Source organism: Neovison vison, chromosome 11 (assembly GCF_020171115.1).
Source record: "Neovison vison isolate M4711 chromosome 11, ASM_NN_V1, whole genome shotgun sequence".
NCBI lineage: Eukaryota > Metazoa > Chordata > Mammalia > Carnivora > Mustelidae > Neogale > Neogale vison.
Genome location: NC_058101.1, coordinates 67977559 through 67992111, shown reverse-complemented (window position 1 = coordinate 67992111; position 14553 = coordinate 67977559). Strand labels below are relative to the sequence as shown.

At 54.1% G+C, this 14553-nt stretch overlaps 1 protein-coding gene across 2 annotated transcripts in view; it reads right to left on the bottom strand.

The window, feature by feature from the left end:
- Positions 1-14553, bottom strand: part of LETM1 (leucine zipper and EF-hand containing transmembrane protein 1) — a 39896-nt gene that overhangs the window by 9136 nt on the left and 16207 nt on the right. The window contains exons 4-10 of one of the 2 annotated variants that reach the window (XM_044267942.1): positions 12142-12285; positions 11391-11528; positions 10488-10691; positions 3521-3640; positions 1802-1933; positions 1411-1554; positions 666-800 (exon numbers count right to left, since the gene is read on the bottom strand). In XM_044267942.1, the coding sequence (XP_044123877.1) occupies positions 666-800; positions 1411-1554; positions 1802-1933; positions 3521-3640; positions 10488-10691; positions 11391-11528; positions 12142-12285 (1017 nt within the window). The remainder of the gene's footprint in view (positions 1-665; positions 801-1410; positions 1555-1801; positions 1934-3520; positions 3641-10487; positions 10692-11390; positions 11529-12141; positions 12286-14553) is intronic. The other variant, XM_044267943.1, reaches the window with a different exon arrangement.

Sequence of the window (14553 nt, the reverse complement as noted above, 5' to 3'; positions counted from 1 at the left end):
TGGACACAATTCCCCCCATGTAGACATGCTGGGAGCACGAGTGGTCCCTCTACAACCTCATCTCTCCTCTGGCCTTCGAACGTGGAGGCCACTGCATCCCGGCCCCTCTGGGACCTCACTTGAACTCCCCCCACCCCTCACCAACACGAATCCGCGGCCCTGGTCTCTCTCCTACTCCAGCTGCCAAACCGACATTGCCGTCTGTCTGCAGAGACTTCCCATACCTGACATCTAGCAGTTCCAGACAGAAGGGGTCCCACGTGGGAAGTGGGCTACCACCTGGACAGTCAGACCCCCTAGAAAGAAGCATCCTGCTAGGGTGCCCAGCACATCAGGCTGGGTGGGGATCATACCAGCTCCCCCTCCTTCCCACTGTGTAGCCACTGGGAGGACAGAGGGTCCAGGGGGCCAAGCACTGGGCACCTCCACCTTCCAGCCACTCAGGCCCAGAGTTGGGAGCATAGCTTGCCATTCGCACAGCAACCTGGGCCTCCTGAGAACATCTCCAAGCTGTGGCCTCACCCCTTACACCCCCACAACCGTCTGTTGTCAACCTGAGCCAGGCCACGGTGCCTCTGGAGCCCCCGCCCCACAAGCCAGCCCCCTCTTCACCCTCCTGTTGGGCTCCAACATGGCCTGCCTTCTGGGCCTGCATGCACGGTTACCTTCAAGCCTTCTAGGACAGGGGCCGTGTCCTTTAGGGCCTCTGATGGCAGGGTAGCCTCAGGCACTCCGGGCTGCAGTTCGGCTGCAGGTCTCCCAGGGGCAGCCTCTGCCGCCACTTCCGGCTCCACTTCCTTCTGAAATGCAAGGCCACTGCCAGCTCAGCACTGAATGGCATCCCAGCTGCTGTCCTGGAGCGTCGGCACCAGCACAGACCGAGGGCGCGTCGTCAACAGGCCGGCCGCGCGCCGGTGGAGGTTTTCAAGAAAGCCTGGCAGCCAGCGTTGGGAGGTGGGTTTGTCTCCCACAAGGTGTCCCTGCCAGGCTCTGATGGGCACATTCCACAACTCACGCAGCTGTGCACGGGCACTCGCCAGGTCCATGGAGGCCCCTGTCTAACATGGCACCAGCACCTATGTCCATCCTCAGTCCTTCCCTGACAAGTGCACGAAGCTGCCCCATGGCCTCCAGAGCAAACACACCCACTGCCCGGGCTGGTGGGCACCGTGCTGCCCCTCTGCCCATTGGTGGAGCCAGCCACACTGGGCGCTGGCACCTGGGCCACTGGAGAGCCAGCCAATCCCGTCCCCTGGGCACTCCAGGCAGAAGACAGGAGATGGGACCCTCTCAATGTGGTTCCACAAACAGCTTCTAGAAAAGCTGGAGCAGATGGCCTGTAGCCTGTCCCAATGCTCCGTGTGGCTCCCGCACTGCCCAGGCAGGCACAGGGACCCGGCAGTAGCTTACCGCCACGTCGGGGCGCCGCTGCAGCTCCTTCTCCAAGTGTTCACGCCGGATGGCCGCCTCCTCCTGCAGCGTGGCCTCCAGTTTGGCCTTGTTGTCCACCTGCTCGCCCTCCACTTCGGCCACCTTCACCTGGGCCTCCTTCGCCTGCACAAAAAAGAGACCATGAGGGGGTGTCTGTGTCCTGAGGTGCCCCCACCTGCACCTAGACTCCCACTTGGGAACCCCATTTGCTGGACATGCTGCAAGGCAGCTGAGGGGCACCTTCTGTGCTGTCACAGGAACCTTCGGCATCAGAGTGGACTGATGAGACAGTGTCGGGAGCGTCCCCAGAAGCGAGAGGGCACCCCGCCTTCCAGAGTAAGCCACAGATGCAGTCTCCTAGCACACATACCACGATCTCTGGGAGCGTCTGCAGCGTGGACTTGAGCTGGTCGGCGGGTGAGAGGGTGTCTGGGAGGTACATGGCCCGGGACAGGATGAGCAGGGACGTCGGGATCTCCTGGTGCAGGTGCAGCTCCAGCCACTGCAGATGGGGTAAAAGACAGGCTCACTTGCTGGCCGCCTCCCACCAGCCTCTCCTGGGACCTGGACCCTGGGATCTTCTCTCTTCCGGTTTCATGGCGGAGGGGGACTGCAGTAGATGGACTCACTAGCTCACTCAAGGAAGGGCTCCCCAAAAACAAGACTCCTCAGTTTCTACAAGGCCCACCTACTCCTGCCTCTTACGATCTGATGCCCACCTCAGCCAACCAAGCCTGAGATGCCCCCAGGGTCGTGAACGAGCACTAGCAGCCTGGCCGCTAGGCTCAGAAAGCATGGAGCGTGGTGACCACACACTCTGTTAATGAACTGCTTCATTTACTAATTTTTAAATTTTTATTTTATTTTATTTTTTAAAAGATTTTATTTATTTGACAGAGATCACAAGTAGGCAGAGAGAGGGGGAAGCAGGCTACCCACTGAGCAGAGAGCCCGATGCGGTGCTCGATCCCAGGACCCTGAGATCATGACCTGAGCCGAAGGCAGAGGCTTTAACCCACTGAGCCACCCAAGCGCCCCTTAATTTTTATTTTACTTTTTTATGAGGTAGGGCAAAGTCCCGACATGGGACTCCATTTCATGACCCTGAGATCACGAGCTGAGGTGTCGGCCGCTCCACCAACGGCGCCACAAGCCGCCCCTAAAGCTCTTCACGTCTAAGCGCCACAGATGCTGCGGGGTCAGCAGCTGTGGTCTCAAAAGGCTCTCAGGGCTCTGCCGGCCCCGTGAGGGCTAGGCACTTTGGGAGGGGTGTTAGAGACAGAAAAACAGCGTTCAAACTGACCAGACCAACACAGGGTTTCCACACAAACTGTACACAGGACAGAAGCTGAGACAAAACGGAGGACCCACAACAGAGAAACCCACAGACTTGGACTTGCAACAGCGGCCCACAAGCACACGTGGCCAGCTGTGCTCAAGGAAAGCTGCCCGGGGAAAACACAGGGGGACTCAGCCTCTGGGGAAGCTTCCACTAGGGCACCACATGCTCAAAAGTGCATGTGCTGAAAGAGGAGAAACAGGTGTGGACACGTCTCTGTCTACACGTGGAGGACAACCCCCAGACGGAGTCGAGTCGGGGGTGGAGAGGGGGCGCAGCTGGCACTGACCATGCCATGTGTTAGGTCTTCTGATGTGACAGCTCAAGGGCCGTGGATGTCCCCTTCCAACCTCTAACCTACGCAAACTGATGCCAGCTGCAGACCTGGGCTCTGGATGCGGACCAAGGGCCCTCTGAGCTGAAGGAGAAAGCACAGCACAGCCAAGAGACGCTCAGGCTGGGCTGGCCTGGATCCTAGTTACGCAGAAGGCCCTGACCTCATAAGTTATAAGGCAAACTGGGATTTTAAGGGAGGTTAACCGAGTCCTTATCTGTCCACACAGGACCAGAGTGGGACAGTCAGGATGGGAATATCAGCCAGGAGTGAACACACAGGTACGTGAGCACACAAAAGAGCCAGGCCACTGTGCACCCTTGTCCAAGTCCAGCCGCCCCTGGAGTTTGGGGGTGTCTTTCCACCACAAGGCCATCTACACTGGCCGGACACAGGCAAGCCCTTCAGCCACATACCTGCTTCAGCTGGTCTCTCAGACGGTCCTCTGTGACCCCGAGGGCCCGCATGCCTCGCGCCCGACATGCTGACTGCAACTCCTTGACATTCAGGCTGTCCACCCCTTCCTCGGCGATCAGCTATAATGGAAAGTCAACTGAGCCCATGCGGAAAGGTCACTCCAGGGTTATGTGTCCCGTCAGATGCGCTCCTGATATGCCTTGCCGAGAGCAAGATGCACCAGAACCACCAGGGCCTCAGCTGGGGGTCTGCAGGGACCAGAACTATCTGACAGAAGGTGGGGATTTGGGAGGCACACAGTGGCCAGGACCTCACCTCTGCCCAGGCCCTGCTCGCCACATTTGATGGCCTCTTCCTCCTCTTCCTCAGGGTTGCCCCAGCTTTCCTCCTCATCTCCCATGGCCCTCCAGCCACAGGGAAGAAAGGATGGAGAGCAAAGTGAAGCCAACCTTTATTTTTTTTTTAAATTTTATTTATTTATTTGACAGACAGAGATCACAAGTAGGCAGAGAGGCAGGCAGAGAGAGAGAGGGGGAAACAGACTCCCTGCTGAGCAGAGAGCCCAATGTGGGGCTCGATCCCAGGACCCTGAGACCATGACCCGAGCCGAAGGCAGAGGTTTAACCCACTGAGCCACCCAGGCGCCCCTGATGCCAACCTTTTGAAGAGGTCTCCTGGCCTCAGCCCAACATCATGGCGACCCAAGTGAGAAGAGCGAACCAGAGTCCTCGTCCCAGAGGCCCCCTCAGCTGGCCCCCTCGAGTCTCCCAATGACCATGAGGCGGACAACACCGTGACTCACCTTCTCTGAGGTAAGCTTTCCATTCTGAGAGGACTGGAGACCAACATGCAAATGTGACAGCAGGGTTTCTGCCAACACTAAGGCAGCACAGACAATGCTGACAGTCGTAGCCTGCATGGCGACACCACACCACCAAGCAGGAAAGCCTCCTGTCCCCAAGAGGACTGTGTGCTTTCACACACTCCCACCTCCTGAACCCCTGGCAACCTCTCCCCTGCTCCTTGTTTCCGGCACACGTGCAGCTTGCCACAACTTCCGGGACATCCAGGAGGCCGCGGAACCTACTCATCTGTAAGCAGACAGCCCTGTGCCGGAGACCGTCCTGCTTTAACTGCTCTCCCACTCACATGCAGCTGGATGTTTTCAGTTTGGGGTTATTAGGAAAAAGCTGAGTCTCTGTTTTCATTTCCCCGTCTTCCCATGGGTTCCACAGTTCCATGTGGACTTGTGTCCCATGCCTCTGAATCCATCTCCTTACGGGGCACGCGCAGAGGTCACTCACTGTCCACATCCTCGTCCCAGTCCCGACGACATGTAGGAACCTCAGCCCCCAGATCACCCTTGACCTCTCCCACTCACGATGCACTCATCTCAACGACTCCTCCTTCCACGGAGAGCCACCTTGCACAGCCCCGTCGTTTCCGCTGTGACCACTGCACTTCATGTAGAAGGTAGACAGAAAGGAAGTCTACTGGGTTTATCTGTGTTTGCTTGCCATGTTCTTTTTTCCTCATGGGCCAGGCCTTCTCCAGTCACAGCTGACCCGTGACCAACATGGGCTTAAATTGTGCAGGTCCACTCACACTTGGGTTTTCTCGACAAAGGACAGCACTGGAAATGTCCTTTCTCGTCCTTACAATTTTAGTAACATTTTCTTTTGTCTAGCTTACTCTATCGTAATACAGCACACAACACACATTACACACAAAAGAGGTCTTTGCCAACTGTTTCTGACATCAGTAAGATTTCTGGTCCACAGGCGGCTCTTCGGTAAGTTTTTGGGGGTCAGATGTCACACACTGTGGCCTGGCTATGCCACTTGCCTCTCTACCACCAAGGGACACAGAGGCAGGAGCTCCCTCCAGCTGTGTTTTTAATGGAGTCAAATTCCATTTTGAGCATTTTGTTTTCTTTCTCTGAGAACACAGCCTGAAACACTACAGAGCTGAGGATCATATAAAAGATGCGTTCGTAAACATCACACAGTTTTACACACATTCACTGTGTGTTTCTGCTGCCTTCTTGGTAATTTACTTTGTAACACATTACCACCACTTGTAAATAACTTCTGTACGGTAACACCACTGCAGTTATGGATAAAGAGACTAATTAAAAAGAAAAGTTACATGCGGATTTTCCCCTGTGTTGGGGGGATGCGGGGTCCAGAGGCCCTAACCCCCACATCATTTAAGGTCGACTATGTCCCTTCCGATTACAGCTCCTCCTCCAGGCTGAGGGCAGACATGCTGGTGGTGAAGTTCTCTTAGTTTTCCTTCTTCTGAGAATGTCAATCCACATGCTCCCCCTTATAGAATATTTTCACTAGGAACAGGATTCTGAGTTGGCAGGGTTTTTTCCAGCAAGTGAACAATATTGTTCCACTTTCTTCCGGCCCCTAGTTTCCACAGAGCACCTTCCCTGTGGGCCAGACACCACTCTAACGCTGCTGTTGAAATCAGCGATCTTCAGTGTTGTTCCATTTGACAATGACTGTTCTCCTATGGATTTCTTTGGGTTGATCCCACCTCAGTCACTCAGCTTCTAAAATTTGCTGATTCAGGTATTTTACTGAATCTGAAAACAGTTCAACTGTTATACCTTTCAGCACTTTCCTGGTTCTGCCCTTCCTCCTCTCTTTCCAGAACTCTGACAAGTATGTGAGATGCTTTCCTTTAGTCCCCACGGGTGGCTGAAGCCCTACTCATTTTTTTTAAAGATTATATTTATTCATTTGTGAGAGAGAGAGAAAGCACACAAGCAGGAGAAACGGCAGGGGCAGAGGGAGACTTCCCGCCCAACAGGGAGCCTGACGTGGAACTCGATCCCAGGACCCTGATACCATGACCTGAGCCAAAGGCAATTGCTTAACCGAGTGAGCCACTCTGACGCCCCCGCAATGCTCATTTTTTTCAACTGTTTTCTCAGATGTTCAGATGGGTAATTTCTATTGTTTGATCTTAAAGGTTCACTGGCCCTGTCTTCTGTCCTTTCCCTTTTGCTATATAAGGGACCTATTTTGGATTTTATTTTTCACTTCTAAATTTCCATTTAGTGGGATGTGTGGGTGGCTCAGTCTGTTGAGCATCTGACTCACAGTTTCATCTTAGGTCATAATTTCGTGGTCATGGGACTGAGCCCCACATTGGGCTCCATGCTCAGGGCACAATCTGCTTCAGATTCTTTTTCCTTCCCCTTCTGCTCCTCCCTGCTCATGCTTGCACTCTAAAATAAAATCTTTATATGAAAAAAGAATTCCATTTGGTTTATCTCCATTTTCTTTGCTAAGACTCTTCTTGAACGTGGCTACGGGATAGCAGGTCAGGCCCTGCTGAGCAGAGAGCCTGATGTGGGGCTCGATCCCAGGACCCCAAGATCATGACCTGAGCTGAAGGCAGAGGCTTAACCCACTGAGCCACCAAGGCACCCCCTCCTTTTATGGAAAGATTTTTTTTTTTTTAAAGATTTTATTTATTTATTTGACAGAGAGAGATCACAAGTAGGCAGAGAGGCAGGCAGAGAGAGAGAGATGAGGAAGCAGGCTCCCTGCTGAGCAGAGAGCCCGATGTGGGACTCGATCCCAGGACCCTGAGATCATGACCTGAGCTGAAGGCAGCGGCTTAACCCACTGAGCCACCCAGGTGCCCTTATGGAAAGATTTTAATCTCTCTCTTTTTTTTAAAGTTCCCCATGGATCCCAGTGTAGGGCTTGAACTCAGAACCCTGACATTAAGACCTGAGCTGAGATCAGGAGTTGGACAACAGTTGCCCCACGAGGAGTGGTTTTCACTTTAAACCCAGACGTTTTAGGTATCAGATAGAAGACCCTGGATCTTGTCTCGGTATTCAATCTTCGCTGGCCCCCTTGGACACCACTCCAGCACAGGAATGGTGTGTCACATTCTAACCAACTTTGACAGATTTTGCAGTTTGTCTGGCATCTACTGACCAAACCAACAAGCCTACGTGGATTCAGTCTCCCCCGTGGCCTGGCTTTCGAGGGAATGCAAGAATCCTGTTTCAAACACTCCAACCACAAAGCCCTAGCCACTCCTCCCATTCGAGGACTAAAGGCCAAGCCCCAGGTCCTCCCTCGCTCCTGTTTCCTAGTTCCCAGGTGTGTCAAGGTCTCATCTGGCCCTCAGTGGGGGCTCTGCCTCCATTTCTAGGGCAAATGTGAGTCATAAGCTCCCTTGATGGCTGTCCTCTCTGGGCTACCTCTCGGTTATACCCACAAATGACATCCATGGCACAGCCTGGAATAAGCTAGGTACCAGCTCATTGTTGCCAGGCCCCCATTCAGCCTCCACTGAGTCCCAGGGGATGCACCTCTGTTTCTGCTGGATAATGGGGATTCGAGCTCCGGTCTTCCACCAGGGCTCTCCATGCCTCCTGGGCTAGGAGCAGGTAGCCCAGCTGACTCTGGACACCATCCCAGTGGGATGCAGGGGGAGCCTTGGGAACGGTCAGGTGGAGGAGGTCCTGGCCCCTGCTCCCTGCTAACACTATGCCCGGGTGAGCAGGGTGGCTCAGCCCCATTGGCCGGCCTTCCTGGACATCATCCTGGCTGTGACATCCTCACAAAGGCGGTGGTCTCAGCCCTCAGCCAGCAGTACACATGGTGGGGGTGACCGCATCTTCCTTTGGGTCTGGCTGAACTACAGAAGTTACTGCCCCAAGTCCCCAGTCCTTTGAAGCAGCTCCTTTCCTGTCCTCTGGCCAGACAGAGCATGCTTCTGTTAGGGTTTTTTTTGTTTACTTTTTTTCAAAAGATTTTAATTTTAAGTCATCTCTACGTCCCACATGGGGCTCCAACCTGAAGCCCTGAGATCAAGTGTGACACGCTCCAGCGACAGAGCCAGCTGGTGCCCCTGTCAGAACTCTGAGGTCTGCACACATCAGCACCTCTTCATCTTGTCAGCCCGGAGGTACCAAGACCCACCTGGTTGGTCCTGAGGTCCCAGGGTCTTCTCAAACTTCTTGTGTGTTTGTTACTTAACATCAACACCCAGGGGAAAGGAACCCCATGCCACCTTCCCAATGGTGGAGGTCCAGCCGCTGTCCTACGTTACAGGCACTGAGCAGTGGGATGACTTGTCCAAGGTCACAGAGCAAGCAAGTGGGCAGGACTCAACCCCAGGCCACCTAGCCTTGAGTTGCCTCTCCCCAGGTGGGGTGGCAGAGACTGAGGGCAGCCACACCGCAGGCTGTCCTACGGCCACACTGTGGGCTCCTCCACAGCCACACAGCAGCCACACCCTGCAGGCTCCCCCACAACCACACAGCAGGTTCCCCCGCAGCCACACGGCAGCCACATGGTAGGCTGTCCCACAGCCACAAGGCAGCCACAGTGTGGGCTCCTCTGCAGCCACACGGCAGCCACAGCACAGCATCTCCCAGTCACATGGCAGCCACAGCGCAGGCTCCCCCAGTCACATGGCAACCATAGTGCAGGCCCCCCCAAGTCACATGGCAGCCACAGCGCGCTCTGCCAGAGTGGATGTCCAGAGCACCCTCCGAGACAATCTGCACCATGCTAAAGAAAGGGTTTCTTTTCAGTCTCATAAAAATGCAGATACTCTGCTACTTCTAGCTGCAAGGAGGAGCCAACTATCACCAGACCCACACCCCTGCTGAGAGCTCCTAGAAAAGCCAGATGAAACACACAAAGACACACCCGGTGGCATCAGGAAGCTAACACGACAAGGGCTCAGGGACAGCGAGATGATGTGCCTGGAAAGGCCAGGCAACCACGGAGGTGTGGGCCCTCCATCTGTGAACCCCTGGGGACGTGGCAGCATCTGCTGACTCTTAGTGCAGGCTGAGGTGAGACATCTTACCAAGCTAAGATGACAGCTGGAAACAAAAGGTTGCTTGGTAGACAGGCCTTGAGGGCTGCTGCCCAGGGAGAAGGAAGGTGGGAAAGAACCCTGGTATTAGGCCCTCCAGCTGAGCAGCACAAAGGCGAAGAGCTGGGCAGAAACTCTTCACAAAGCAGAGGGGCCTCCAGGGCCCTGCTGTGCAGGTGGCACTATAGGGAAGGGCCATGGTGGGGCTGTAGGATGACCAGCCCTGATTGCAGTTAGTGACCCCCAGGTGATCGGGCCCTCAAGAGACTTGGGTGGGCCCCTCCGGGAGGATGACGGCAACAGCTGGAAGCTCAGAAACTTCGCACGGACATATCTGCATTCAGGAACAACTAGACACTGCAAATGCACAAGCCCGAGAAGATGAAACAAAACAAATGAAGACCTACAATCCAGTTATCAGAATAATCAGACAGGAACTATGACGAATATTCAAAAAAGTGGAGCACAAGCGGTCTGGAGCAAAGACTGAACACCTCCGAGATGTGCCTAGAGAGCTAGGAGGACATCAGACGCCAGACACTGTACAGCAAGCACTGCTGGAGAAAAAGAAGGGTGTTTCAGGAGCTCGCGCCAAAAAAAGTGCACTGGAACCATGGGCAGGGCAGCCGCTGGGCTGCGGGCAGGCCAACCAGGAGGACACAGTAGTCAGCACAGCCCTGGGAGCAAGCTGGTTGTAGGCCACTCTTTTTATGAAAACTATCAAAGATCTGGAACAAAAATCCATATTAAAAGATGTTTATTACAGTGCTGTCTCAGATAGCAAAATATTAGCGAAAGTGATGGTTAATAAATTCTGATGTGTCCACATAACGAAATGTTAGGCAACCGCTGCCACTCATCCTTCTAGCAAACACTCAGTGACACGGGCAGGTCTTCTAACATCCTGCCAAGTGACTAGCTGTTGGCGGGATGGTTCCAGCGTGATTCCAGCAGACATGCACATGCTTTCAGTGTGTGCACTCAGAGCACGGCGGGGGGCAAATAGCCATGACTGGGGAATGACAGGGTCACCAGAGCTTTAGAGTGAGGACATGGAAGGCGCCAGAAGAGGCAGAGCCACGACCTCAGGCCACTCACCTTGTCGTCAGCCTTGATGGACCGCAGCCTCATGGTGAGCTGGAAACGCAGAAAGTTGTTGGTGCCAATGGACTGGAGCTCTAGCAGCTTACACAGGGCCACCAGCTGCGGCCGAGTCAGGTTATCCAGGGTCAGCTCATCCTCAAACAGCTTGGAGAAACGCAGGATCTCCTCATTGCTGGGTCTCTCACCAGTCTCTCGGATCTGCAGGAACAATCATGTGGGTGAGCCCTTTGGCGGGGGGAGGTGCTCCCCAGTGCCACCCATGGACTTGGACCACAAGCCTCAAGTGAAGAAACAAAGGAGGATAAGGTGAAGAGCCCCAGACCATGCACGCCCTCCCTTGGGTCCACCCTGTCATCACACTCCTACTGGGGAGGAGTCCCTGGAGAGCTCCAGGCCCTGAGCACAGCCGCTGCTAGCTCCCTGCAGACGAGGCCTGAGGCAGCACATGGCTGCCGACCACCCTGCTCCTGCCCAGGCCAGCCAAGCCAAGGCTGCTGACTGGCAAGAGGCTCCCACTGTGGATATAGCTGGCACCCCCCAGCCTGGCCCTCCAGCACGTCACTGCTGCAGGGTCTTAGTTCCTCATCTGCCAAACTCTACATTCCCTGGGGCTGCTGCAAAGTCTGGAGACACCATGGCGAATGTCAGTGAGGTTCAAGTTCTCAGTACAGCAGGCTTGAACTCCCTGAGTATGGGGTCAGGGTGGGGCTCCCGGTCAAACCCCCTATGGCACCAGCCCACACCTGTCTGGGAGACCCACTCTTGCCGTGGGTGGTAGAGTAGAGGGAAGAAAGGAAGTGAGGCGTGCCCCACGTAGGACGGGAGCAGCCCTGAGGCTCTAACCAGCATTCGGGACTGGTGGGCTGAGGCCACCAGGGCCCCGAAGCATCACGGCACCTTCTGGAAAAACACGGAGAAGTCTTTGGTGGCATTCCCCTTGGCTGCCTTATTCTTCAGGGCCATCTCCTCAATGGTGTCCTGGAGGAACTTGGCCAGCTCCAGCTTGACCCGCAGCTCCTTCTTCAGCCTCTCCTCCTGAGGGTCAAAGAGGGGGTGCTTCACTCCTCTGGCCTGCACCCTGGCACCCACACGGCTTCTCTGGATAGCACCAGTCAGACCAGTTGCTTCCATTCCTCCAATGGAAACCCCAGCACGGAGTTCATGTTACTCCTCAACCCAGGGCCACCCACATTTCCCTGAACAGTACTCACTCCCACCCAGGTGCTATGCATTCTGAGACTTTCTTTTCTAGTTCACAGTTTTAGAAAATATTTGTGTGGCCTCTTACAGCAGGGGTCGGCCAATGACGCCGATCTGAAGCTTCATGGGCCATGTGGCACGAAACCAGTCCCTGGCTCTGGGGGCAGCTGCCGCCAGCCCGGCCTATAGCAGGTTGGCCCTGCCCTCCATGGGGTCTCACCCCCACCAAGAGCCTCAACCCGTGCCCTGAAGAGGTGGGCTAGAGAAACCGTATGTGAAACAGGTTTAAAGAGAAGCATCTCTGAAACCCATCCTTGACTCCTCACAGTGCAGCCTGGCTGAGTGAAGGAGACACACAACACCTGAGCATCAGCCACGAACAGTGCAGAGGTCGTAACTGCGTCCATAGCCGCCCTGCCCCGAGTTCACCGCCCCCATGGACCCTCACCTTGATGGACTGGGTCTCAAACGTAGACGGCAACATGTTGGGGAAGAGCTTCACAGCGACAGGAAGCAGGAACTCCATGAATGGCACCACCACAAAGACCAGGAAGGGGACCAGGCGAAAGAGGTCAGCGCATATCCGGAGAAACTGGGCAAAGGCGGAAGGGATCAGAGGGTGAGGCAACGTTAGTGCTCACACGGCCGTCAGAGGCGTGACCACAGGCACCGCCTGCCAGGGATCAACGAGAGCGTGAAGTTCCAAACAGCTCTAGGCAACGTTAGTGCTCACACGGCCGTCAGAGGCGTGACCACAGGCACCGCCTGCCAGGGATCAACGAGAGCGTGAAGTTCCAAACAGCTCTACCGAATGTTCCCAAAGCCGGCTCTTCCTCCCGTGACCAAACCATGGGAAGACAGCCTTCAGAAAGGAGGGGTGGAAGCTTGCTGTAGGAGCCGCCCCATCCCTTTGTGCCCTGCCCACTGGGGGAAGGGGGGTCCTGCTCAGCACAGATGGCCTGGCACAGCCATGGTACTGCCCACGGGCTTGAATGCCATGGGACAGGAGCAGCAGGCTGATGATCTGCCACTGCTGGCACCAGCAAGGGCCACCAGGGAAGGCTGTGGTCACGCTACCCACCCCACCAGAGTGGCAGAATGAGTGCAGGTTGTGTTTTTCTCCAGATAGCCTGACTTGAGCCTGCACTACACAGCAATGATCAGACAAGCGTCCAAGGGTTTCAACGACAGAAATCAACTACCAATGAAGCCATTAAAGAAACGCACAAGCTGAAATCCCCCCGAAACCCAAGATGACACTCCCTGCCAGGCCCCCAGGCAGTTCAGCCTTTTCTTCAGTCATGACCAGCCAACGACGGTCTACACTCACAACTCTCCAGCCTCCCAGGAAACAATGGCACCCTGTGCACATATGTGTGCACTTCCACTGTCACAGCCTGCTCTGTGCTTGTGAAGAGCAACGTCATTCCTAGAAATGGCTTCATTTTGGCCTTGTCTGACACTTCTGACTGGGCTCCAGGGGTACATCCCCAATGGAGCACGGCTCCCCGAGGGCTGCAACCCCTCCCAGCCGTCAGGAGCCACCTGCCTCTCGATTGTCCTGAGTATAAGGAGGACACAGCAGAGGCTCTTCTCCCCAGACCAGTCTCTACTCTGAGGGTCACAGAATAGGGACCCCCAACCTGAACCTATCTCATTTACAAACCTCGCACATTCACTTTCCTATTTATTGTCAAAACCAACTCATGGATTCCTGTTTTTTCATTTGTTTACAATTCATTACTGTTTTTATTTTTATACTCAAATGGTCCAAAATTAGACCAAGGAAAGACCCTTTCAGTTAAGGTGTTTTTTGACTTCATCCATTAATTTTTTTGTTATTTGTTCTACTGAGGTTTAATTTGCATTCCACAACATTCACCACTGAGTGTGTCGTTCAATGATTTTTGGGTAAATTTACAGATATGGAACATGTTTGTTGTGCCGTAAAGCTCCCCATGTCTGTCTGTAGTCAAGCTCCGTTTCTACCCTTAGCCCGAGGCAAATAGTAAATTGACTCGTTTCTATAAATTTGCTTTATTTGGACATTTCCCATTCACGGAACAGTACAATATATTCTTTGGCGTCTGACTTCTGTCATTAAGTACATGAACATTTAGGAAATCTGTCCTTCTGGTGACTTCACCCCTTCAGCATTGTGAATATGGGACACCAGGAAGACTTTGTCCATCCCTGGTCATCTCTGCTTTGCAATTACCACAGAATGGTGCTCACATGCCTGTGCTGGTTCTCTTCTGCCATGAGCACCACTTCCCTTCCCCACTGTGTCACCTGGAATTTATCTGTGTCCTTACACTTAAGGGGTGTGTCTTGTAGACTGCACAGAGTTGGGTCTTGTTTTTTTTATCCAATCTCATAATCTCAACCATTCAATTAATAAAACTGAAAAAAAAAAAAGGAAAACCGTAGGATCATCTAAACAGGTGTAGAGGGGCCTGGGTGGCGCAGTCAAATAAGCAGCTGACTCATGATCTCGACTCAGGTCGTGATCTCAGGGCCATGAGATCAAACCCCACGTCCATCTCCACAGTATGCAAGGAGCCTGCTTGAGAGTCTCTCTCACTCTGCCCATCCCACCTCTCCCCAAAACAAAACACTCCATCACAACAAAGAACAGCGGACTTTGATAAATCTGTAAGACAAGATCAATACATAAAAATCGGTTGTAGTGCTCGCTTCGGCAGCACATATACTAAAATAAAAATCGGTTGTAGCCCCGGGGCGCCTGGGTGGCACAGTCGGTTGAGCATCCAACTCTTGGTTTCAGCTCAGGTCCTGGTCTCGGGGTGGAGAGATGGAGGCCCTCGGGCTCTGCACGGGCGTGGAGTCAGCTTGGGTT